This window comes from Motacilla alba, chromosome 4A (assembly GCF_015832195.1).
Source record: "Motacilla alba alba isolate MOTALB_02 chromosome 4A, Motacilla_alba_V1.0_pri, whole genome shotgun sequence".
NCBI classification, from domain to species: Eukaryota; Metazoa; Chordata; class Aves; order Passeriformes; family Motacillidae; genus Motacilla; species Motacilla alba.
The window spans coordinates 16139701-16166146 of NC_052045.1; the positions used below are offsets into that span (position 1 = coordinate 16139701).

Consider the following 26446-nt stretch of genomic DNA (forward strand, 5'->3'; position numbering starts at 1 on the left):
GGTTGTGCAGCTTTGTCCCTGTTTATAAAACAAATACTCTGCGAATCCAAGCGCACTGTGCTGATCTGAAACACCAGGCATTCTGTTATTATACATAAATAAATATAAATACAGCATCTACCATTTCACTCTACTGATTTGCATTTCTACTATTTTAGAACTTCTAACGTTGTTAGAAATGCCAAAAAAAGATGATTTCATGTTCTTATGCCTATTCCACCCAGAAATGGCAGGCCTGGATGCAATTTTTCTCCTTCTGCTAAAGCTGTACTCCTAACTGTATTTTCTCAGTCAAAGCTTCCTAAGAAAGCAACTTTAAAGGTGTTGTTTGCAGCTGCAGTGAAATAAACACTTACACATTCAGTACTAGCCATGCTGAGCCAGGTATTTCATCTCCACATCCTTCAACTCTGAGCACCACCAGTGATTATCCCATACAACTTAATTCTGGAGAGCATTTTATTAAATATGCATTTGGATTTGGTCTCAGTTCCATAAAATATTTAATCATGTGCCTAAATATTAAGTACCCCACCAAGTTTGGGTTTTAGGCTGTCTGGTAACACACACAACAAACTCCAGAAGATAAAACATGTTCATTCTTTATCTGAAGAGCTCCACTCCACAGATCAGCCTTTCAGAGATGTGCCAGCTCCAGCTCTAACTAGCTCTTCACACTTTTTTTAAGACTAATAGGCTCCACATATTCATCTCCAAAGGGTATAAATTCCCTTCCTATCTTTCCCTTTTAAATATGTCAGGCAACATTACAAAAAAATAACATCTGTGCCACAGTTATGCAACAAGCAGCATGATAACCATTAAACTGCACTTTATAGAGAGTGGGCTGAATTAAAAAATAAAACAACAAAAAGGAAACAGAGGAAAAAAAGGCTCACCTTTAAACCTAGGGATCAGGGAGGGTTTCAGCACCACCGCTCTCCCTTGCTAGACTCCCTGTTTTGCTGCCCTTCTTCACTGGTGCCTCATGGCTATTAATGGCAGCCTGAATATACATGCCATGAACTGCAAAAATGGATTGAATCTGGCTGGAAAGGGCTTAAACATTCAGTAAGAAGATAAAGAATCCCAAAAGTGGTTTTAGTATGTGTGTACATTTTGTTAGGGTATACCAACAGCACTATATATTCTTTCCTTGCAACACTTAGCAAGCCTTCTCTTTTCATAAATATAGGTCAACAGAGCTAAACTCTGTTTTTGCCTCAACTCCCACTTTAAATGCATAAAAAATTAGATTTTTAGGGAGCAGAATGAAAGGAATGGTGTATTTCATGCTATTATACTCCCAGCCAAGGATCCCAAAGGGTTTGTTTGGGCTTTAAAAACAAAACAAAAACCCTTGGCATTTGTCAGACTAAAACCATTTTTCTTTGGTCTTTGCACAACCATCCTTTCCAGATTTGAATAAATAACATCAAACAAACTATTTTGACTTCCATTTACCGTGCACTGCACAGAAGTTGTTCAAGGATAGACAGAGCAGAGTGGGCAGCATTTGGGGACTCTGAGGAGGACCCTGCAGAGCCCCCATCAGACCTGGAAATGCTCATTCCAACTCTGCTGCTCCCCTCTTGTCATTTATATTTAAGCAGCCTTATATTGCCCCAAAGAGAAATTATTCAAACAGCCACAGATAACAAGTTTAGCAGCCACCACCACAGGGTATGGCTGTACCCAGAAATGCAGGGAGGGGGATGAAGGTATTAAGAAAATAAGAAAAATACTGACTAAACTCCAAGCTACATTTCAAGTTTTCAACCTGACCCTCGCAAATGTAGGAGTGATTTAACACAGCCCCTTCAGCAAATGCCCAGGCCTAACAGAATGATAGAATATACGATAGGATAATACTCTTAAATATAATCATGTATTATATAGATACAATATATTTTATATAAATTTAATACTCTTAAATATAATCATGTATTATATAGATACAATATATTTTATATAAGTTATGTAAATATTGTAATACCCTTAAAGTGCCTTCAATTATATTTTCAGCTGCAGATTTCAGATATTTTAGGTTTACTGCATGTTGCAATGGGGAACACGACCCTTCTGCCTTCACATGAGGTTTAAGGGACAAGACAGTCATTAAGCATTTCTGATACAATATTTGGACTCCACCATGCACAAACTCACTGATCGCAATGCAGATGAAGACTTTCCCATACCCCACCAGGCCAAAGAGCTTCAAAACACAATTTAAGCAGCATTTTCCTCTTTTCCCCATCACTTTCACTGAATGTCCCAGCAGCAATCCCTTCCTAGGAGCCACCTTCCTCCACTCCTGCTCTTGGCTCTTTGCTGGCATTGAGGCTGTTTTGTATTTAGTCTCAAGCCACTCATTTTACCCAACACCCCCTCCATACCACCTGCAGTGGGTAAAAAATTAATCCAAGACGGTTCCAAGCTCCCCCTGAACTAACCTTTAGGAGGTCTTGAACTCATCCTAGTGAGGAATCCAGCACACAGGTTGTGCATGGAGAGGTGAAGAAGGGAGGAAGGGAGGATGTAGTTTATAGGGAAAAAATCCAGAGAGAACCTGAGATACCAAGGTTTGCTTAACACATGAATTGGAACCTGTAATTCCACACACCAGCAATCAGAATCAGTAATTCCACATAACAGCCAACACATCAGTCACTAAGGAGCTGCAGCTCTGCAGCACAACCAATGCTCATCCTTCCTGCAAAGCCAGAAATGCTTCCAAAGGGTGAAATCAGCACCAGACCCTGTTGATGATTAAGCACCAGTTCAAACACCCTTTGCAGAAGAAGAGAGAACTGTAAGGAGCACGTGGTTCTTAGCTCAACACTGCACAGGGACATAAACTGTAACCCCAGTGTAAATCCTGAAACACAACTTTTGTGCTGCCTGAAACAACCATAAATTGCGATGCTGAGCGATCGAGCCAATCAAAAATTCACTCTTTCAAACCAGAAGCTCCTTGGAAACCCAGCGGCCTGCCCAGCCTGCCATCCACCTCCCAGAAAGCTGCTGTTGGTACCTGCTGAGGAGGCACTGCTCACACCCAGCAAGCAGCAGGCAAGGACTGAGAGCAAATGAACCAAAGAAACAATACACAAAAATGAACCAAAGAAACAATACACAAAAATGAACCAAAGAAACAATACACAAAAATGAACCAAAGAAACAATACACAAAACTCCTCTTCCCGCACTACAAACTCTCTCCACCAGACAATACACTAAGCAGACAAATAAGACAAGTAAGTAAGTGAGGGTTCCAGGGTTAGGACAATCATTTGTTCTGCGGGAGGTTTGGGCTGAGGGGCTCCTCTGCTGCACACCTGCCAGGGGCTGGGAATGCTCCTGAGCTCCACTGCTGGCATCAGCCATGCTGCCTGTGTCAGAGGCAGCTGAATTCCTGCTCGAGCTGCCAGTGAATGCTCCATGGCCTCCAGAATGAATCTCTCTCTCTCTCACGCGAGTCGCTGCATGGACAGGTGATTTTGATAGAGGAGATTTCCTCAGAGGCAGGCATAAACAAACCATGGGAAATTATTGTGTGCTGCTCCCTACAGAGCCAGTGGTGTCAGGGAAATTGGGGTTTGCTTGTTTGCTTTAACATGAGCTGAAAAATTGTGGTCAGCAGCACTTTCCCTTCTGATCTTCCCAAAAATTCCACCCATCTTGCCATGTTAAAGGCACAGCTGTCAATGAAGTTAACCTGTCCGTGTAATGTGGGCAATAACATTAAACAAAAAAACCCACATCACAGGTTTTTGTAGCTAAAATCACCCCACTCCCCAACAGTTTTTTCATGCAAATGAGAACAGTGACCACCCTGAAAAGGCAATTTTCATTTTCCCCCTCGAGGTTCAGAGAGAGCCAAGATTACTAATTGCTCCATTCCCTGGAGCAATATGCAATAAGATTCAGCATCCATCTGTACTACCACTGAAATACCAACATGACCCTTAAATTCACATTCAGAGTATTAAAACATGACCTTGCAAGGCTACCAGGAAAAAAAAAAAAAAAAAAAAAAAAGCTGCTTGCTGGTCAAACAGACACCAGAGCCCCTCTGTCCTGGTTAAATTCCCAGCCACCCTCCTCGCTCCCACGAAGCAGTTCGGCATTTCTCTGAAGTTATTCAACAACTGTGAAGGTCAAGTATTGTCCTGACTGGCCAGTCACAAACAAATCCACCTTTCACATCCATCTGTGCTTCAGCCACCGAGTAAAACCCCAACCAGAGGGGGAAAAGGACAGGAAATTAGGAGCAAAGGGTCCCCACCTGCTCTCCAGGGCACAGCTGATGCTTGCAGAGGGCTTAGCTGACCCAGCCAGGGAACCTGCAAATTGGGGCCGATGAAGTGGACGGCAAAGAACTATTTTTTTTTCCATGTGTAAAACTCATAGTTTCAGCTAAAATACAAGAAATTAAAAAAAGAGCTTCAGTGGCACTTCTGAAGAATAAAAAAAAAAAAAAGGCTTTGGAAGCTTTAGATTTGAAGCTTCACAAGCTTCTTATGAAAAATGCAAGCTTTGAAAAACTTCTGAAGAATTAATATTCTTACTTTGGGCTCTTCTGCTGCCAACGGACTACGGATGCTGTAACTAATAAAAAATAATTAATGCCAATAAACAGGCCCTTCATAAGGCTTCAACTTCCCTCCTCCATCAAAGACTCATCTCATTCATTGGGACATTGTGCAGGAAACAAAATTCACCCACAGAACTTGTCTTTTCCACGTTTGGTTCCCCTGTGCTGTAACTGACAATTCAAATCCTCTCAAGTTCAAGGACAGGAATCTGATTTTTTTTAATAAGGACACAGCTCCAAAAGCAGCTCCAGAGCATGGCAGAGACCTTACCTGGAATGGAACTGGGAAAGAGCTGGGAATTTGTGCCCAAGCCTTCCCCAGGACCCGTGCTGGGAATGAAAGAACCAAGAAGTTCTCAGGAGTGCTCTGAGCACCCCAAACACGTCCTGGCACTCCTGAGGGTCCTGCAAGATCCACAAGAGCTCATTTTCCTGGTAACCTCCACAGTGTGGACACTCCACGAGTGTCCAAACACCCTCAAGAATGTAAGAGTCTCATTGCATCACCACCTTCTCAGCAGTTTCAGCACGTCAGGAAAAGGACAGTGACAATGTTGGGGTTTAATTTGTGAGGAGCTCCCTACCCTGGGGGAGAGCAGAGGCAGAAAACACCTCAGCTGTTTGGGGTCATTTTAGAAATCCTGACTCTCCTCTCTCCAAGGGCCTCGGAGCAGTGTGGAACAGCCCCAGACACCAGCAGGGAACACCACAAAGCAGGAAGGGACCCCGACACCAAACCCACCTCGAGGAGCCCCTTCTGCACAACAGAAACCCCACAGAAGCGAGAGGAGGAAGCTGGTAAATTGCCAAAAAACCCCAAACTGGGGTCAAGGCCGGCTCTGCTGCTCCTGCCAGCCCCAGTGACACAGAGACCGGCGCTGCAACACCACTCAAGGGGACACCAGAAGTCAGACCTCAAGCTCCCTCTTAAGACAGAGGCACTCTGGTCTGATGCCTGAGGAAAACAGCAGCTACTGGCAGAGACAGAGATCACAGTCCCGACAGGACAATTCGGGAAGGCATTAAACTGAAGGGGTAATTAATTTGCTGGGGTCCAAGCAGAAGCAGGGCTGCTGGGCCAGCAGACTGTGGTTCCACCTTCCCAGCAGGGAGCAACACCAGTAAATGAAGACAAGGAGACCGATCAGAAGCTTGTAGTGACACATCCACCCAGATTCTGAAGATGCAGCAGAAAACAAAGACGTATAAGATCAGTGAAAGGCAACAATTAGCCAGCAGAATTCTCCATCATGGGAGACTATCGAGACAAGAGCTTGGATAAATTAAGCAAATCAGTTATCTCGTAGTCAAAAGCTTTTTTAAAGGCAAACAAGACCGCAAATAGAGCTCAGACTGCTGGGCATAAATCACCATCTGAAGGCTTAAGGGTTAGAAGAAAACTCTGCCCAGGGACAACACCCCCAGCGCTGCCCACTCCCAGATCCCTGTGCAGCTGCTCCAGCTGAGCGGGCACAGACCCTGCCTGTGACTGGAGGGCACTGGGCCACGTCCCTGGATTATTCACAGGGCTGACGTAGCCATGCAGACACAGATCCACCTCATCCGTGTCACTCTTTGGAGACTGCATAATCATAGCTCAGCCCATGCCAGAGCAACATGAGGAACACCTTCTGTACAGAAGAAATTCTCAAGATTTAAAGTTTTAACACAAGCTAACAAACGCCAGGGATGAAAGAAATCCTGGGATGAAAGATCTCCATGACACCTGCTTTGAATAAAAAGACATTGCTACAAAAATATCACAGACCTGCTGGTCTAGAGCCTTTGCTTCATGTCATTCCCCAGACATCAATTTGCAATAGAGGCACACAAAAGCAGCATTACACAGATTACATGCTACTCCCCTGAACTGCAAACAAAATCCACCAGCACTACCACCACAGTCCAGAGCACCACGGCACCAAAGCCACTTCCCCTGGCTGTTCCTAAGACAATTTGCTAAGGATAAGGGTTCAACACTCATTTGCAGAACTGAGGGCTCCTCCTGTAAGCTTCCCTCTGGCTCGGCTTTCCCAAACACTCCCCATTTCTCCTTGTGTCCACGGGCAGGTCAGCAGTGCTACCAACCCTCAGCACGGGCAGCAGGACAGGTTTTACACTCAATTCCTGCATCCTTCAGGATGCAGATGCAAACCCCCACACCTGGATGCTCAAGGCAGTCCATCATCTTCAGCATCTGCAACTGCACTGCTTTCTACACGACACAACGCGTGGCAATTATTTAATGTCTGGTTGTAACGGCACCCAGGAGCCCTAAAATCAAAAACCCAAAAGGCTGAGATCCCACCACGCCTCTCACAGCACATACAGGTAAGAAATCAGGTGGGTCCTTGTGCTAGAACAGCTCAGACCCCTGCACAGGTGACGGGTGACACTAGGGGTGTGTACAACCAGCTCAGAGAAAAGAGGGAAGAGCAAGGTACCAACAAAACACGGTTTGCTCAGTTTCATGCCACATGGCTCATTTACTCACTGCTGGCAGCATCCACAAAATCAGGCTCGTCAAGCACCTGACTGTATACACAGGTAATGATTATAAAGCCAACTCAAGCGGGGCTAAAAGTACACAAAGATCTAGCATAAAAATAAAAAAGTGCAATCCTCTCCCAGGTGGAAAACAGGACTTTGAACATAACAGGTGGATTACATAACAATTATTTTGCTCCCAATTCTCAAAATATTTTTTTAAAATACCCTCACAGACTAAAAGCTGTCATTACTGAGAAGCAATAGCAATTTTGCTCTGGTAGACCGTCAGGCTACCCAACCTCTCTCAGGGCCAAACACAAACCCAGCAACGGCAGCATCAAAGAGCCCCCACACAAGGACCAGGGCAAGGCCTGGAGCATGCATGGCTCTCCTCCCTGGATTCTGCCCAAGGAAAAGATTATTTCCTAATGCTGCTTTTTGTTTGCAACAGGGCATAAACTTCAAGGGGATGGTTCACTGCTGTGCTGGGGGAAAGCAGCACGGTTGGGTTGCTGCTACAATGGAAAAGCTTTAATATCCAAAAAATGCACCTCGCATCGATGGCTGGGTCCCACACCCAGGATACAACTGGAGCCAGACCCCTTTGTCTGGGAACACTTTCTCCCCAAGCCTGGGGCCTTCTTGGTCCTGCAAGCACATTTGAGTCTTTTCATATTTTTATTTGCAGAGCCAGGAAAAAGATACACACGTGACCCATCACAGAACCATCCACGAGGCCTCTCCATCTCAAAAGAGAAGGACCCCACCAAGGCACTGCCCCACACAGACATACTCCCTGTCCCAGCCAGGGAAGTTAAAACCCACTGGCCACAGCCCCTTTTTTTCAATCTGAAAGAGACTCCTCAACATTCAGAACTCGACGTTTAAGTGGGCTGCCAGAGCCTCGCCTCCAAAAGGCAACAGCAAACACAAAAAAAAAGGAAAAACAAACCCCCAGAAATCCCCCCTCCCTGCCCCCAAAGCTGAGCGGAGGGCGAGGAGCAGAGAGGGAAAGGGGGACCAGGCACACGGGGAAGGCAGCCGGGTGCTCCCCTTCTCTGCCTCCCTTTTATTCCTGCTGAGTGTAGTAACACTTGAACTGGCTCTCTTTATTTGCAGCCGGATACGCGCTTTCAAAGATACTGTACTACTGTGTAGGCCAAGCAGGGACTCTCTTTCTTCCCTTGGTTAGGGCTTTTGGGAAAATAATTATTCACCAGAACTGCCATCGTGAACGGAGCAAGCTAAATCAATGTAGCTTTGTATGGGCCATTGCCACTGCAAAGCAAATACTCCATCAAGACATGGATCAGTGAGAATTTTATCACTAGGAATCCTTATGCACATCCTTGTGTATTTTTAATATCCACCTTATCCCTCCCCACGCTCCTGCACCCCACCCTCCCCACGGATTTGTCTTGTGTCACTGCCAGCTATGGGGCTTGGCCACGAGATTCACATCAGTAAAAACGTCTTAAATACACAGGTTTATTCTCCTTAAAAAAATTATAATAAAGCATTGGTGCAGAGCAGATTTATTCACTGAACAGGTTGATTTATTTAACAGACTTGACATACATCAAAACCTACTATAGGCTTACATAATTGTTATCCATTTAGCAGGTCTGGTTCTTTTGTCAAGTATTTGTTTTTCAAAAGTGATTCACTAAAGGCTGCTGCCTTCTGCACAGCTCACATACCTTAACAAATGCAGTCTTGCATGGGGTATTAGCTGAAGTGACTTTAAATTGCATCCTACCTGCTTGAGCGCTGCCGCTATTTTTTTAGCCTCTATATTATGCCATTACTAAACCGCACGCACACCGAAAATTTAAAAATAAAAAAAAAAATTTAAAACAGCAAAGCAAGAGGCAGGAGCGTGTGTAGAGGCACACCGAGCCCCGCTGGCAGCAGCGTGCGCCGCGGGCTCGGTGTTACCGCAGTACCACGCCGCTCCAGCGATGCCAGCAGGTACCTCCGGCGCGGCACAGCGAGTACCAGGATGTTGATGGCTGCACAGAGGTTTCGGGGCCGGCGCGGGGCAGGGGGGACGAGAGAAGCGCCGGGCGGAAACGGGGGGAAAACCTCCGGGAGGATTTAAGGACCACGGAGCCGTTTTGTTTTCCCGCAAGAGGCTCATTGAGGCCTCGGCTCGCACAGGCGCACCGCTCCCTCCGGCCTCACGCATCCACCCACGGCTCCCGGCCGCGGATCCCCCAAATACGCACCCATCCTGCGCGGGCTCCCCGCGGGAGGCGGAACGCGGCGGAGCATCACCCACGGCAAACCGATCGCCTCGGCGTTCACCGCCGGTCCCCCACGGCTTGTTTGGGTTCATCTATCGCACCGTGCATCGCTCGCTCGCCTCGGGGCCGAGGAAGGATTTCATTCCCCCCCCTCGCTCCAGCATCCTCCTCGCACACGCACACCGGGCACATCCCGGGGCTCGGGGATGGCAGCGCCCGGGTGCCGACCGCACGGACCCGGCGCTCCGCCGCCCGCCAGACAGATGGTTAATTACATTCACAGCCGCATTTTGCGCTGGGATAGAGTTTCAGACAATGAGCCAGTTTTATTTGATTAGCCAGTTCTCTAGTTTAATGCGCGCGGTGACAGCTACTCCCAGGGCTGTGGCTTTTTTTTTTTCTTCCCCTTAAATAAAAATAAAAATCCCATCCCCCCTCCTTCATTATGTTTTTGTTCTGGCCGAGGCTGAAGTAAGCGCGGCCCCCGCGGCCGCCGGGGGGCCCGGCGGGGCGGCGCCCCCGCCCCGCGCTGCACCTGCCCGGGGGGGGGACACGGCGCCAACTTCCCGCCCCCCCCCGTCACCTCAGACCACCCTCGCACACACGCACACCCCGCAACTTCCCCGCAGGCCTCCGCGCAGGCCGGCGCTGCCATCAGCATCCCCTCCTCCTCCTCCTCCTCCCCGCTGCCCCCGCGGTGTGCCGGCGCGGGAGGGGGGGCGCGTGTGGCTGAAGCTCCGCCGCGGCGGGACTCACCTCGGCGCGGGGCCCGCGATGGAGCGGGGGTCCCCCGCCCGCCGGGCGCTGCCGGTGCTGCGGCTCAGCGCTGCTCCATGCGCCCGGGGCCCGGCGCGCGCAGGTGGACGCGCCCGCCCCCGGCCCCCGCCTCCCGCCGCCGGCCCCCGCCCCTTCCCCCCGCCGCCGCCGCCCCACGGACGGGCCCCCCGGCCCCGCGCTCCCTGCGCAGGGACGGGCGGAGGGCGGGAGGGAGGATGGGGGGCGGCGGCTCCCGCCTCGCCTCGCCCCGCCGCCGCTGCCTCCTCCTCCTCCTCGCCGCCGCCGCCCCCCCAGGCCTGCGCCCATTCAGGAGGTGCCGGGCAGCGCCGCCGCTGCCATTGTTCGCTGGGAGCGGGACCCGCGCCCGCCCGCTGCCCGCTCCGCGCACCCGCGCCCGGCCCGGCCCGCGGGAGCGCGCACCGCGCCCGCTCCGGCCATAAAGGGCGCGCGGCCGCCGCCGGGCCCGGGCAGGTGCCGAACGCGCGGCCGGGGCTGCGGCGGCGGCGCGGGGAGAGGGAACGCGGGCGCCGGGAAGGCTCGGGGGGAAGGAAGGACAGGACAGGACGGGCCGGGCCGGCGGGGAGGGGGCAACGGGCCGAGCGGGTGTCACCGCCCGCGCACGGCTCGGCCGGAGCCCGGGAGTGGAAGTCGCTCCCAGCGCTGTCCATCCGCCTGAATTCTCCATAGTGCATATGGGAGTCACCTTAGGGCTTGCAGCAGCTTTTCTGATTTATTTTCATGATCGCGCTATTAATAACAGCGTCTAAAACTGTGGTTTACCTTCAGATGCCCATTCCCGGGAGGAGGCTGCCTCATCTCAGGATGGCTGAGGTCTCGCCGAGATGCCAGGCACGCAGAGGGAAGGCAGGGACGCAGCAGCCGCTGCCTTTTGCCGAGCAGGAGGGCGACAAACAGTCAAGGCAGGAGCCAACATCGCCAGAGTCTGTGAGCCGACAATATCCTCCCCTTCTCGCAGGACCCCCCCGCAGCCCTGTGTCTCTGTCCTCACATGTGCACCGTGGCCAGGGTTTCTGCACCGGGGACCGGAGGAAACTTCTGTTATTTCATCTCCTGAGTCAACAGAATGGTTTAGCAAATAGAAGGCAAACCGGACACACCTATTAGCCTTTAGGTTTATTTAAGTTCATTGTGATATTTAAAAGAGGTTTCTAGTCTTAAGTTATTGCTTGAGTTACTTTTTCATCTTAAACAACACATACAGTCTAAAAATTGATTAGTTAATTCTGTGGTTAAAATATTCAAGTCTCAAGCACTTTAGTCCTTGTTCCCACAGGATCAGAGACCCCCCCATCCATGCAGTAATAAAACAAGAACATACAACAACATATGGAATGGTCTCTGAATTCAGAGCATTTTACATAAGAACCTTCAGCATTGCAAAATAAGAAACTAATCTCATTTTTTCTTCATTAACAGCAGTACCCAGAACCAGGGCATGCCATACATCACATGTGAATAAATTATTCATTCCCACTGTGTCAGGGCACACGCTTGAAGGGTAGCAGAAACTGAGACCAGCAGTAAATGATTTGCCCAAGGCCACAGAGTGAGGTGGTGTCACAGTTTCTGGGAAATAGCACTTTGCAGTCCTATCCCAAGTGATGGTTTTCCTCTCCAGCCTCACCACATTGCTGTGGGAATCACACACTTCGGTCCCTGCACCTTTGCATGTTTGTAATGCTGCATTTTGTTTCACTACCCCGTCATTTTCTTGGCAGAAAGATTCGAGTAATATAAATAAGTAATTAATCAGGGTCAGGTGAGATGGTGACAGCACACCTGGCAGTGCTCTCTAAAATAAACACACAGGTGGATGGTGGTCATGAACTGCTTTCAAAATGAGCTGGGGGCAGGTTTTGCCCTCAGCAACCTCACATAGGGGCTGTGCCCTTGAAAAGTGCCACCAAAGGCACACAAGCAAATCTGGCAGCTCTTCTGCTGAGGCAGCTCCCAGGGCAGGAGTAACACGGCCAGGAGCACCTGGCAGACCCACCCAGCTGCTGCCAATGCCTTTGGGAAGGTGCCACACTGGAGCTGTGTGCCGGAGGTGATGGCAATCACCTGAGTATAATCACCGAGATAAGATTAGAAGGAAACCTGGGGAGGGCCTTGGTGGAGATGAAAAGACACATTCTGTTAAGTGAGCCTTGCACCTGGATCCAGTTTAGAAAGACAACCCAAGTATTTATTTAAGTGCTGTATTTTAGGGGGAACACAAACATAAGGCTCAAAGATTATCCTTGGGCTGTGAAACAATACAATGCCTTTAGTTCCACTTACTCTCACCACTCATGGAAGGTCCTGCAGTTACAGAACCACCACAACAGTGATTGACAGGCAGCCTGAAGTTCTGCACAGCATCTCGGGCAATCTGCACAATTAACAGGCTGTGCACTGTGATCTTTCCATGTACTGCCACAAACAGATGTGGAAGGGGCACTGACAGGGTACCCTTGGCAGGGTGTTCATTTTCCAGGCTGTTGAATAGAGGCTCACAGGTGCAAGAACAAGGTTCTGAGAAAGCTCCTTTTGGCAGGAAGGGATCGGCAGCCCCTGAGCCAGGGGTGATTGTGCTGCCAGCCCAGCCCTGCCCCACAGCCCTGCTGTTCTCCTGCCCCCCCTGCAGCTCCACTGCTGCAGCCAGCACCGTGATCATTCACTGCAGCCTGTACCACGGAGCAGATCAGACATTTACATCTGTCCCAGCCTTCCAGCTGTCTTCACACAGACTCCATGTGCCCAGACATGGATATATGCCAGGATCCTCTGCCTGCTGGTCTCTCCAGGAAGCAGGAGTCAGCCTAAGAGAAAAGAACCTGGGTTATGACAAGAGGCCAATGCCACGGTGGTTTCCAGGTCTCCAAGTGCCCATTTTCTGTCATTCATTCTTTTCTTCATGATTCCTTCTTTTCCAGATTGATGGGAGCCACTGCAGCACACCCAATACGGGTCAAATCCTTATTCTTCTGTGGCCCAACTAATTTCTGTCATACACAGCCCTTCTACTAAACCATACCAGAGGCAGAGGTCCACCAGAGGATTCGGGTTTGCCCATGGCACAAGTAGAACACAAATGGGATTTTCAGAAGATCTGAAATCCTGCATTCTTGGGTGAGCCTGGTAAAGCATGGTTCAAGCAGAAAGCTGCCCAGATGTTATGAACCTTACAAACTCAGAGAGAAAGGCAGCAGGGTGGCAGGAGACATCACCCTCCTATCCCACTCTAACACAAACACCTGGAGAGGATTTCTTCCCCACTCTCTCAGACTTCCAGGACAAACTTCTGAACAAGAACAGTCTAACAGAGACCATTGGCAGAATGAGAAGCACTCCAGGAAGCAGTATGGGGTTTTGACTCATGAGGGTGAAGGACTGTCCCGACTTCCCCCCTCTCCTCCTCTTTCCTTCCCAGGTCCTTGTATGTGCTTCAAAATCAACAGCATGCTGTGGGAAATACCACTGAGCCTGCAGACAGTGAGTCCTTCTTACTGAGCCCAAAGCCATTCCTGGAGAAGAAAGCTGGAATCACGAGCTGCACTCACTGAATTTCTCCTTTCCTCTCTGGCACACCTGTCAAGCCTTGCAGCTTTGCCAGAAAACCATCCCAAGCCACCCAAACCAGCAGTGCAGGCTGAGCCCCCGGCTGCAGACAGGCTCCCCCAGCATTCCTGGCTGTTTGCATCCCCCCCGAGTGCTGTCTCCGAGCAGCTGCAGGAGCAGAGCTGATGTTCAGTCCACACCTTCCCAGCAGGTGCTCAAGGCTGTCACTGACCTTCGAGGGAAAGACAAGTTTCCAAGGTGCCTGGCAGAGCTGTGGAAGGACCGAAGGTGAGATGGGTCCCAGAGGAGTTTCCAGGCTTCTCCATTCCTGGACAGGCTCCTTGCTCCACCAAACACCCCAAAGACACCCAACCCTGCCTCACAAGGCTAAAAACCTCCTTATTCAAGTCAGGCAGTTCCAGCAGGGTCACAGCCTCTGAGGCTCCCCTGGCCCCATTCAACTGTGCTGCTAACGGGCTCTGAGCCCCCAAATCTGTCCCTGCCTATTCCTCCCTTTCTCCCACCTTCTTTGCAACATTTCAGCTTTAGATTGTAAATCTTCCTTTAAATTGTGCATTTCTCTCACCAGTTTCCACGGCCAAACACCTCCTTAGTGGTGCCTTCTGAGCAGGAGGAAAGGAAAGCTCCCATTTGTGCCCGGGCCAAGGCGAGCGCTCTGTGGACAGAAGGCTCTGTGTGCCCTCGTTCCCTTGGCAGGAATAACAACCTCGGCCACTTCAGGGGAGGTGACTGGATTAGCAGGGGACAAAGGAAAAAAAGGGAAGAAGAAAAGCAGCCAGTAACAGCCAGAAAGTCTCAAGCATGGCCTGGTGTATTTGCAGTGAGCCAGAGCACAGGCTGGAACAAAACCTGGAGAAGGCAAAGGGATCAGGACATCACAGAGTCACAAACTGCTGTGGAGGATCAAACTGCAGGTTTGATCTTCTCACATGACCTGGGCAAGGATGAACTGCAGAGGTGCAGGGCAGTTTCTGGTATCCAGGGTTCAAGGCCGGTTGCTGCCTTGGCTGAGCTGGCTGGCACCTGGAAGTGCTGGGTGAGGGTGGCAGAGCCCAAAGGTCTGGTCAGGACTCTTCGGTCACAGCTGGAAATTCAAATTCTGTTTTGCAATTCCATCCTTCCCATTGCACTGTGGCTCTTCTGGGGCAGCTCCACAGACCAGCAGAGCCAAGCCCTGTTTATTGTGGATGGAGCTGTTACTTGCAGTGTTCTATAAATTATTTCCTTTCTTTAGGAAACGTGCAACTCTTCGTGCCCGGAGGCACCTTGTGCTTTTCTCTCTCTTGTTTCAAGTGCAGAGGACACTGCAGTGGTGAGCAGAGGTCCCACAGAGCAGAGCTGGTGGAAGGGGTTGATTTTAATGCCAACAGAGCTGCCACAAAACACAAAGCTCTTGCCATCCCCAGCGCGGCTTGGCCAGCCTTCAGAAATAAACCCATCTCACAGAAATCATAAAGGTAATTCCTCTGTTCTCTGAAAGGAGCATTCAGGAAATGCCCGCTGCCTTTGAGCCCAAACATCCTGGAACTGTTCTCCTGAAGCACCAACACCTCAGTAAGCTCCCTGAGTCGGTTTGCAACTCACCTGGGTAAATTCCACGAGCTGGTCTCACCTCTGCCTCAGCCTGCACAATCACCGAGGTTCAGCTCTCTTTAAGCCCCATCTAATTATGCAATTTAACTGCAGCAAGAACAACAGCCTTGCTGAATATGCAACAGTCTCCTCATTGTGTTCTGATGGGGGGAAACAGGAGAAGGCAATTTCGTTTAAAGTTCAGGCATTTCCATGGGGCTTGTCCAATGTGAGGAAGACAGAGGCCTCTCTGTGTCGGGTGAATCTGGAGTCAGAAACATTCTCCTGTTGTGTCTTGGGTGCAGCCACAGCTACCTGAACACAATGGCACAAACGCTGGCATTTTTCCTGCTCATTTTTCTTCAGGACTGTAGTTCATTAACTCCAGTAACGCAGTTTCATTAATGTGCATTAACCAATGACTTTCCCATTACTGCTGCTGTCTCCAATCAAAGACTCATTTATGGAAAACAAGGGCAGAGGGAACAACATGCTTTGGCAGCTGTAAGATCATACGCCCAGAGCTTTATACCCTCTGTCTTATATTTTTACGTTAAAGTATCACGAGCTATTACCATATTTTTCATTATTATTTGTGGCACTAAATACTGCAGCTCCCAGTGCCAGATGGCAAATATTCAGAATAAAAATAATGCAAGGCCAATCTTAGAAAGACTCAATGTGAGTGTAACAGCATGTATTCATCCTCCTTTCCTAATGCACATGGTTAAAATATTAGCAGACTTAAAATCTGGTTTTCCAATTTAGAGGAGTCACATATTACAGAATGATATGCATGCATATATACATATATTTAAATATGTACATATAAAATTTTTAATTTCTTTCCATTTTATTTGCATGTTTCAAGGGTCTTAACATAATACATGGACACATCATCTTTCACTCTTCAGGAGGTTATTTTAACCAGGAAAGAAAACCAAATAGTTTCAAAATGGAACATAAGCAAAACCCTTTTTCTAGAAATTGTTATTGGTACAAAATACTTTTTTTTTTTAATATATAAACAGCTTGAGTCCTAAACTTAACCAGATGGAAACGTGCCTACAAAGCGTTGGATCTAATTCAGAAGAGACTGACAGCCAACAGATGAGCCAATTTAGCCCATCCCATGCCAAAAATGGTCAATCATGTTATCCTATGTGTGACTCGACTCTGGCAGATGCCAACTCTATCCAAACAACTTCAAGCATCTTTCTGGAAGACTGGATTATTTTACACACACTTTTAAAAAATCATAATAATGCTCGATTTTTCTGGAAACCTTCCACTTAGCTTCAGCATTTTCACAAGAGATTTTTGATTTATTTATTTTAAGGATAAATCGTTTTATTTTATGGCCTAACAGAAGAGATGCTTTCCAACCCAACAAAGCCTGATAAAAAAATTACTAAATTCCAGTTCAGTGACAGACCCCCATTTGTTTAAATATTCATACAAGGAAAGCCTTACACCTGTGCAAATCTTCCTTAAGCCAAATGTTTGCTTTCAACAACACAAAGAATCACGACAGGATGTACAAGTTAAAGGTGCTTCCTGTATCCCTCATTACATTTCCCAAAATTAAGAGTAAAGTTAAAACTAAAGGAGTTTTTTACATGCTGAGTGATTACAACCAGGGCTTTTTAAAACATTTGCAATTCATAATCTCTCAGTGAATTTTCTTTTGTTGCCTATCAGAAGACCTATCAATCATCTGCCTCCACCTTCGACAGGACAGGACTTCCACCTCGGTGCAACCCACACACTCCGGGCAGCACAGTGCTGGTACACTGGTTTTAACTTGCCCCCAAATTGAATAATAAAAAAAGGGGAAAAAAACCCCCAATTATTCAGTGATTACTCCATCACTGACAGCACAGGACCACTCAATCCCTCTCCAGTGCATCACATCCCCTGTAGCTAAGCCCTGTATCTGCTGTCAGCTTGGGCTCTGCTTAAACTCAGCCTGAATTTTAGCTTCCCACTATCACCCTGGGAGGTCTCAGGTGATGAGAGTTCTCTGTTAGACTGAGAGCTGCAGAAACCACTGCAAACACTTAGCAGCTCATCATCTTTCACTGGACACCTTGAAAGGGCACATTTTAAAAGATGGACGTTTTCAAATCCATTGTTTCCAGAGAACAGTGCCAGCTTTCCTGCCACGCAGAGGGCAGAGGTTCTGCTCATAGCCAGCACTTTGGGTTGTCTTCTTGGCAATCACACACAAGGTTGCAATTTCATTTTCCATTTGTCCAGGAGGTAATTGCATTGCCTGTGTGAAGTGACCTTCCTGCACACGGCACACGGAGCCAGGTAATTATCCACGGGACTTGCAGCAGCCTCTCCATTTCCAACCTTTTTATAGAGCCCTTTGTGATGGCAGGCCCAAGATCTTGGGATCCACGGACGTTCATCTAGGCTGAAGTCTGGACATTTTTAGAGATCTTCCTTCTAGGACAAACAGATATTCTCAGCTGTGTGAGCATTTCCTTACATTGGTCCTGCTCCTCAGAAATAAGATGGTGTCAGGGTGTGTGTGACCAAGGGACTTGGCTGCAGGTGTTCACGCTGGACTTGAGGCAACTCTTACAGAAAAGGTCACACACATTTAAAGGATTCACTTCTGCACTTCCCAAGCAAAACCCACTCTGTTTTTACTGGACTGAAACACCAGGGTTTAGGTAACCACACCTTCCTTGCATCAAACTTGTACCTAATTTATCCCAGCTAGTTTATAGATCATAAAACAATGGAATCATGAAATTGTTTAGGTGGGAGAGGACCTTCAAGGTAGAGGATTTATAGATTATATTGTTCTCATAGCTTGTCAGCCCTAAGGCTGGTGGGAAGGTATGGAGTCCTTGGAAAGAATCACAAAATGCTAGAGAAGCCTTTGGAAAAAGTGGAGAACTTAGATTTTATCCTCTAGATGCATTTGGGTTTTTTAAATAACAATTATTTCATTTCCTCTATTTATGGATATTTAGCCAGTGGGTGACCAAACACTTCAATCAGCCTCAGCCAGGCTGATCCCAGCTTCTCATTGGCCCAGATAACCTCTGGCTGAACAGCAGCACAGCACTCAAACAGTGCCAAGGGCTTCCCTTCGTACTCATTGCCACACTCACAGCCACTGCCCACCTCTGCTGTACAGTCTGCAGTGCAAAAACTGGGTCTGGGATTCAAAAACTCTGTTGGCAACAGTTGAGTGATTCAGCAAGTATAGTTTTTTTCTACAGCCACGTTCTTTTCTGCACCTATTTTAAAGAGCAACACTGGTTGAACTGAGTTGGCTGTGCTGCCATTACCTGGTAAACCAATGTTTCCTTCAGTTCCTGCCACCACTCCCACAGGTCTTACAGCAGGTTCAGTAAGAACTTCAGGCCAAGTGTGCATTAAAACAAGTAGATGGTGTCTACAAAATATATCATTAACTTTAGCTGCACTGAAAGGAGCCCTGTATTCAGTCACAGGGCACAACTGACTCATCCAGGGAGCCTTCTTTAGAAAGACACAGCTCTTCTCCTTGGCTGCTCACACTTATGCCTTGTGTGAGTTCCTCAGATACACCTGCGAGTTTACAGCTCTCCTGCCACTGCCCATTTCACTTTAAGTCAGGGTTGACTTGCTCTGAGCCATGAAGTCATTAGTGAGTGTTCACTCCCCACACAGCCAGTGCTGGGCACCCCAGAGCACTGGCAGCCAGGGCTTCACCAGCCTCCTCTATCTCCTGCTCCTGCAGAGTTCATTGGCCACTGTTTTCACCTCATTACCTCCTGCAGTCAGGGAGGAACAATCTGTTGAGAAACTTCCATTTAATCTGGCTGAAATATTGGGATGTGGTCATTTGTACAGAAATTCTCCTGGATGGTGGAGTGGATCCTCGAGGGAACTGCTTTGGAACACAACCACTCCTTCTCCATGAAATATCACTGGATCTTGCAGCAGTCAGTGGGAATAAAAACAAGTGTGTTTAACAGATGTCACAAACTGTTCCCAGGCTGTCACAGCTTTCCAACATTTTCCAGTGGATTGTTATTACCAGATCCCTGCAAGTCAGCAGCAAGCGATGCTGCCTCTGACTCCGCTCATCCCGCTCCGACTGATGACGTGAGCTGTCAGACTGTAAACTCAGAGTTGTCACATAGCTGTAATTTGCAGATTTAGTAAAAGAGCTTAACATTCCTTTGAGTAAAGTACTTAAGAGATGTATTCCATGGGATTTATGGGCTGTGAAAGTCTGTGTGGTTTTCAGCTAGAACAGGATCTCCATAGGATGGCTTGAGTGTCAGTAAAGCAGCTTTGGCCTAAATCAGAGACTGCCATTAGATGTGAGCTTATATCCCACTGAAGGAATTTCCACAGGGACTCTGCTATCAAGTCAGAAAACAGCCATTTGGAGGATTTGCTTTCCTAGATACCTACAGGAATCACATGGGCAATTATTTACTGGAACTTGACTGCTTCCCAGCAGGCTAAATAATAGTTAGAAAGTTTAGGGCCTTCAATTATATTAAACAAATCCCATAAAATAATCAACAACCACCTTTTTTCAGCTTCCAGAGCTGATCATCCACTAAAAAGTAGGTTTTTTATGGCTCCCTTTTGTTTTCCCTAGTGTTATTTGCATTTGACTCACTGTCAATGATTCCTGGACCATTTCCTTCAGGAAATAATTTCAGTGCTGCAGGCCAGCTTCTGTTGTTCCCTTCTCACTGGACATACTCAGTACATTTATACATACCAGGGCTCGATGGTGTGGCATTTCCTGTATGAATTAGGAGTTGAGAGTGTTACTCACCTGTGAATCACACACACACCTCCTGAGGGAAGATAAAAGCGTTGGAAACACCCCACAGCAGCACATGCTGGACATGGCTGTTGTGCCAATAAATTCTTCCCAGCTTCGATGCCATTGCATCATGGAAATATCCGGCTAAATCTGGCAGAATTAAAGTAATTAATGTACAAATCTAAGGCAGAAGTTGCACAAAGTCTTAGGAATATTTAAGCAACTTTCAGACACTTTTTGGTACAACATATTTTGATTTGAGAATTCATTAACTGCTCAAAGTTCCAACTACCAGTTTTGCTGGGAGCATAGCTCAGGCAACAGCAACTATTAAAAAACCCACCTAATGGGCTAAATTTTGCTCATACTGTTCTTCAGGAGGTAGCACTTCAGCCACAGAGTTCTAGAGTTCTGTTTGGTGACAGAAAGTTTCTGTGGTTAGCTGGAGATTCCTAACATCAAAAGTGCCAGGGACTGATAAGAAAGCCGAAGACAATGCAATTGCTCCACATATTGCAGCAGCACAGCACCCAAACACACCTTTCAGCAGCCAGGCTTGCTCTCTGCAGCAGCACTAAGCAGGGTTCTTGTAAACACTGAGTTTTAGTGGATGTGGCATTCAAATGGATCTTTCCATGCTGTGGGAATCATGTGCACAGCTGATGTCTGCAAAGCTCCCTGAGCATTCTGGAAGCAAAGCTACCTCATCCAGACATGCTGCTGAAAATGAGACACCTGGAGAGCACCAGCAGCACCTGAGCCCAGCAGGCAGGAAGCACTGGAGCAAGCTGTTGGAGCAGGCTGCTGTTTCAGGTCACCCGATGGCCAAACTGGAATATGCAGAGGCTGTGACAAGGCTCCCTAAGCAGCACTTCACTGAACAAACCTCTCCCTGCAAGGCTGTGCCTACAGATGTCCAAAGGCAGCACAGGAGCCTTCAGTGTCCCATTCCACTGAGGGCACCTCTGCAGGCAGCACCCCTCCGCAGAACATGTGGGATAAAGCCCAGCTCCAAGACTGAAGCTGCTAATGCTTCCTCCAGTTTATAGATAGGAAACATTTTAGGGAGAATTTAATTTTTAGGAATTACAGCCCCTATGAGGGGAGAGGGAGGAAGATGAGGCACAAGGTAAGGTCATGTCTAAGGAGGAGAGATCAGCTCACACAAAAAGCCCAAGGGGCCCCTGCACGTGGCCACCGTCATGCAGAGCCCAGATTAGCAATCACTGTGGGGAGTGAAGGGATTGAATGGAGAAAATCTTCCTTCTCCACTAACCCAAGCTCAGCACTCTACATTTCCCTTCCTCTGACATTTAACTACTGTAAAAAAATATTGTTTTTCTTTAAAAAAGTCTCTGTACTGTACAACATCAGGTCATTAATTTTTACCCCGTAGATTTCAGAAATGTTGTGTGTGTTACCATCATATTCCTTGTGTGGGCTTTGAAGTGAAGCAATTTCCACAAGGCAGAAGGAACAACTCCAGCCTAAAATACTTGTGCCTTGTGCTCTTCCCCCTCCCTTGTATCCTGCCAAGTATCCTACGTTCCTGCAATTGCAAGTAGCGGCATCGACACGCGCTATCACTCATCACCTTTTACAGATTCTGCAAACACTGTTTTCCCCAGAGAACATTCCCTGGTTTTAATTGTAAATAAGCTGAATCTTTTATCTGTGTTCTTCAAAAGCCAGGAAGATTTTCAATTCACTGAAGAAATAAAGATTTTTACAACTCTGTGAGCAAACACATGAAGATGTATTTCCATGTTTTAAAAGCTCACGGCCCATTCCGTAATTCCTCCATCGCCGTTCTTGAATGGTTCACTCCCAACTACAGACTGACCTTCACATTCCATTTTCTCTGGCAAGTGCAATATGGAAACTTCTCATCTGTTCAACCTCACTTTTCTAAATATTTGTTGGTGCATGCTCAAGGGCAGTAAAATCTTCAGCTGACACTTGCAGTGCCCTGCACAAGACACTCAAAGACACCTCACCACCTGATGTATTCTGCTCCAGGCTCTTTATTCCTATCCATAATGGAGGGGAAGAACTTGTCTCCTTTTCCCTCTCTAGCACAAGGCTGAGAGCTTTACAAGTTTATGTTGGTGTGACTTAAAATGTTTTACGTGCCAATTTTATAAAGGGCATTAGAAACTGGAAATTAATGTGGGGGAGCTGAGATGTTACATGACTCTTTCAGCTTTGGGGATGCTGTTTTAAATTCTGCTCAAAGACACCAGTAAAGCATTTTGGCCCTTTTTCTTTTAACTAATAAATCCACTGTGCTATTTAGTACAACTGACACTTCTCACCTGAAGGAGATCCCACACCCCAGCCTGAAGACCTGCCTCTGGAGAAGTCCTCTCTCAAGGTTTCTGCTGGTTTTCCAGGCTGGGTAAGGCTATTCCCTGAGTTTAGTCCCAACATCTGCAGAAGGGTCAAAAGTCACCTGGGAGGAATTTAAAAGATAGTTTTCAAGAACTAACTATTTAAGGATTTTCTTATAAAGACATCAGATTTCTCCACTAAAGTCAAGAAGTAGATGAATTCTATCTGTTCTATACATTACTATATATCTATCTACAATTTGCATCTTGTCCTTCCATCTACTACGTGGCCATTCCGTTAATGTCAGTAACATTTATGGAGCATTCCTGCACTGTCCCATTACAGGATTTAAAGGTAGAACAAATGAACACTTCAAAACAGCAGCTGAAAGTTCATCCAGTCAGACTTGAAACACCCCAGGCTGCTCTAGGATCTCCCATCCATCCATCCATCCTGCACCATGCCCTGTGCACAACCTCAGAGCTCAGTGACAGCAGGACAGTGGCTGTCGTGGCTCAGATCAATACAGTGCAGTGCAGTAATTAATAATAATATAATAATAGTAAATGTTTCCTGCATTCTGCTTTGATAATGAGCTACAGCTGCAATTAGAAATCCAGTCAGTGATTACACTGTCATGTCACAGAGATTCTTAAAACTGCTCTACTTTGACTGAGCATACATTGAGAGCTTACTTTTATAAAAAACACAGTGTTTTAAAGCAAGAAACAGCCAGGCTTCTCACCAGCATGTTCATTCCCATCGGGGGATGCAGCCAACACGAGCTGCTCACCTGCTTTTGCAGCTCCACACACAAAAGCTGAGTGGGGGCAGAATCCAGGTGTGATCCACGAACTCCCGTGATGGATCACTGGAATTCAGTCACCTTATGCCAACCCACACCCCAGGACTGGTTACCTGCTCCACTGGCACCACCAAGCACCACAAACAATTGCTGAATTAAGACTCACATTCCACAGCAGTGACTGTTTCCTCTGGGAATTGCTGCAAAGTTGGAAAAGCTGTTGTGACAGGACAGCCATTTCTATTCACAAAGATAAATCTTTTATTTAGTAAGAATTATCTACACACAGATGAAGGACAGGAGTGGGGTAAGGAGTCTTCCAGCAGAAGGGTTACACAATCTCATCTCAGCTGAGCTTTGTGTTGTTCTGGAACATGTCACATTCCTGTACAATGTAAGTTTTACATTTCCATTCTGAAAAGAAACTTGAACAAAATCTCAGTGTTGAGAGATGTAGGTAACTGTACCTTCATGGAACAGAAGAGCTGAGATAACCTGAGGGATCATCTGCAAGGAGTAAGCGTTCAACATCCACTTGGAAAAAGCACAACCTCCCTGCCAATAACTCGTTAAGTTTCCTGACTTGGAGGTTAAAATAGCCCAAATTTTGTGTGTTGTGACTTGATATGCTGAGCCTAAAAAGTTTTACATGGAAATTAGGATTGATTTCTCTAAGTTCACAGTTAACAGATCACTACACACTGCAAGCAGCAGCCCCTTTTTAAAGTCCATTTTCTACAAACACAGTTCCTCTAAAAACAGAAAGTGAAGAGAAAAAAAAATAAATGTATTTTTCCACTCTAAAATTGTAGGCAAAGATTTTATAATGGGAGTAGATAACTTGAATTTTGAACAACAACCAGCTACGAGTCCAGAATGTGAAAAGCTGCTGTTTAGAAAAGTGATGTTTCAGTTTGCAGCAGAGCAGAATTACCAAGATCCACTGAGGCTGGGAGAGAGCCCCCAAATCAATCTGTCTCTGTGAGAATTGTAAGGCTTCTCTGAGAGGTGCCAGGCAGACTGTCCTAAGGGTCAGTGAGTCTCTCCAAAGCCACCACTCTCCCATTCAGTGCTTTAAGCATCTGCTTCAGTGGTGACACTTTGGAGTCACAGTACAGGAATAAAAACTCAACATTTAAATGAAAAAAAAAAAATAAAAAAGAGCACAAGTTTGACTTTGCAGCAGACAGAAGACTCACCCAGGATTGCTGCAGCTTCTCCACAGCAATTCACCCCAATACAGCCACCACCAAGCCAGGAAAGTTTACCCAGCAATTCCAAGACATGAGAAAGTTTTCAGTCATCTCCAGAAACTCACTGCACTTCTTTAAAACACGGATTTTACTGTCTGAGCAGACTCTCGGTTTAGGACCTGCCTTTGTCCAGAGCTCCCTCCTGCCATTCCAATTGAAGCTGGACAGAGCTGCAGCACATCCACTGGCACCAAAGGGTGGCAGAGACAGGTAATGGCCTTAGACCTGCAACCCTACGGATTTAAACAATTATTGATCATTCCTGGCATTTACCACCTGAAAACCACCCTCATTCCAAACCTGTAATGCCCAAGACTCTCAGTCCTTGCATAGTCCATCCCCAGTGATAAACCCATCAGCTTTCATCTGAAATTGTCCCTCACAAACTCAATCAGACTTGGCATTAGAGTGGGTTTTGATTCCAGACATTTCACAGACAATTCCCAATTCTGTGCGCCCTGTCAGGACCTTCTGGGATGTCCAAGCCCTGGAACATGGAAACCTTTTCACTGAGAAAAGCCCTCTCCCTCCACATTTCAGACCAGAGCAATTTCTCATCTTCGTGCCACAAGGAAAACAATCTTAGGATTGAAATGTTACTATTTACAGCTTTTGCCTGTTACCTGCTGCATGAACAGCAGACAGATTAATCCAAAATCAGCTCTTGCAGAGCAGGGGAAGAGCCATAGTTTGGGGTTTGTCACAATGCAGGAAAGGGAGATTCCTCATAAATAAGATTTTCAATAAACCTTTGCTATTTCTGGCAGCTGGGAGATAACTGCACCATTACAGTCACCTCACTGCTGTCAGCAGCTCAACCAGGAGACAATTAAGTAAAATAAAGGGAAGGTTGTAAGCTGGAATTCTGCACTGCCACTACATTAACTGGACTTCACTTTGCTTCTGCACTCCAAGGATGAAAATTAAAGTGCTTTTAGAATAATTTTTAACTGGAGACTGATGCCAGGTTGGTTTTTCATCCATCATTTTAAGAGAGAGAAAACAAGTAACTAGAAAAGGTTTCACTCCTTTTAAGTTATGTTCCTATTTTTAGTTGTAGGGGAGTGGTATAACAAAAAAAAAACGCTATATTTGCAATTAAATTTCCAGAAGCACCAAATTCAGCCCTTCCCCAGTGCCCACACTGAGAAATTTTGCATCTGATTTACAAATGTAATTATATCAATGTAATTATACCGGTGTAACTCCTCAGAAATAACAGTGTTATTTTTCAGTATCCAAGAGAAAGATTTTAAATTCTTAAATTCAACATGAAGAACTAAACCAGGATAGCTTGTGCTAAAGAGATGGTGAATTCCCTGGAGGGACAAGGCCTAAAAATACAACCCTGTTGTGGTGGGATGACCCTGGCTGGATGCTCGGTGCTCACCCAGCTGGGCAGGGGAGGGAACACAGCCAAAGGCTCGTGGGAAAGGCAGGGACAGGGAGAGACCACTCAGCGATTACTGTCATGGGCAAAACAGACTGCACTTGGGGAAATTAACTTCATTTACTGCAAATTAGAAGTGTGAGTTGGGTAATGAGAACATGAAACAAAATCTTAAACCACCTTCTTAATCCCTGCCTTCTTCCCAGGCTCAACTTCACTTCAGAATTCCCGCCCTCCTTCCAAGCAGTGCAGGGGGTGGGGAATGGAGGCTGTGGTCAGCTCATCACATTGTCCCTGCTGCTCCTTCCTCCTCATTCTCTTCCCTTGCCTCAATGTGTTTTTTCCATGTGTCCTCTTGCCACAGGGTGCAGTCCTTCAGGAGAAGGCTGCTCCAGCATGGGTCCCCCACGGGGTCACAGCAAACCTGCTGCACCACAGGCTCCTCTCTCATGGGTTCAGCCAGGAGCCTGATCCAGTGTGGGCTTCCCCCAGGGCTAGAGCCTCCTCTGGGAGCACCCCCCTGCCTCCATCGTGGACTCCTTCCCAGGCTGCAGGTGCATCTCTGCTCCATGCAGGCCTCCTTTCCAGGCTGCAGGTGCATCTCTGCTC

At 47.1% G+C, this 26446-nt stretch overlaps 2 protein-coding genes across 5 annotated transcripts in view; one reads left to right on the top strand and one right to left on the bottom strand.

Annotated features, from left to right (window-relative positions):
• The window catches only part of NEXMIF (neurite extension and migration factor), a 164562-nt gene extending 153554 nt beyond the window's left edge, over positions 1-11008 (bottom strand). For 2 of the 4 annotated variants that reach the window (XR_005259900.1, XM_038164767.1), the window contains exon 1: positions 10089-10225. The gene's annotated coding sequence lies outside the window, so the exon portion shown is untranslated. Of the gene's footprint in view, positions 1-9314; positions 10067-10088; positions 10226-10889 lie in introns of those variants that run through there. The other 2 variants (XM_038164769.1, XM_038164768.1) reach the window with 2 other exon arrangements.
• LOC119712910 (translation initiation factor IF-2-like) lies at positions 10095-11457 on the top strand. The gene is made up of 2 exons (XM_038164771.1): positions 10095-10580; positions 10896-11457. The coding sequence occupies exons 1-2, from the start codon at positions 10107-10109 to the stop codon at positions 11232-11234; spliced, it is 813 nt and encodes a 270-aa protein (XP_038020699.1). The 5' UTR covers positions 10095-10106; the 3' UTR covers positions 11235-11457.
• Positions 11458-26446: the final 14989 nt, after the last annotated feature.

Coding starts and splice junctions, on each gene's coding strand:
- LOC119712910 (XM_038164771.1), top strand. CDS start 10,107: ATGGAGCGGGGGTCCCCCGCCCGCCGGGCGCTGCCGGTGCTGCGGCTC. Junction 10,581..10,895: donor CCGCCGCCGGGCCCGGGCAG/GTGCCGAACGCG, acceptor GTTTACCTTCAG/ATGCCCATTCCCGGGAGGAG.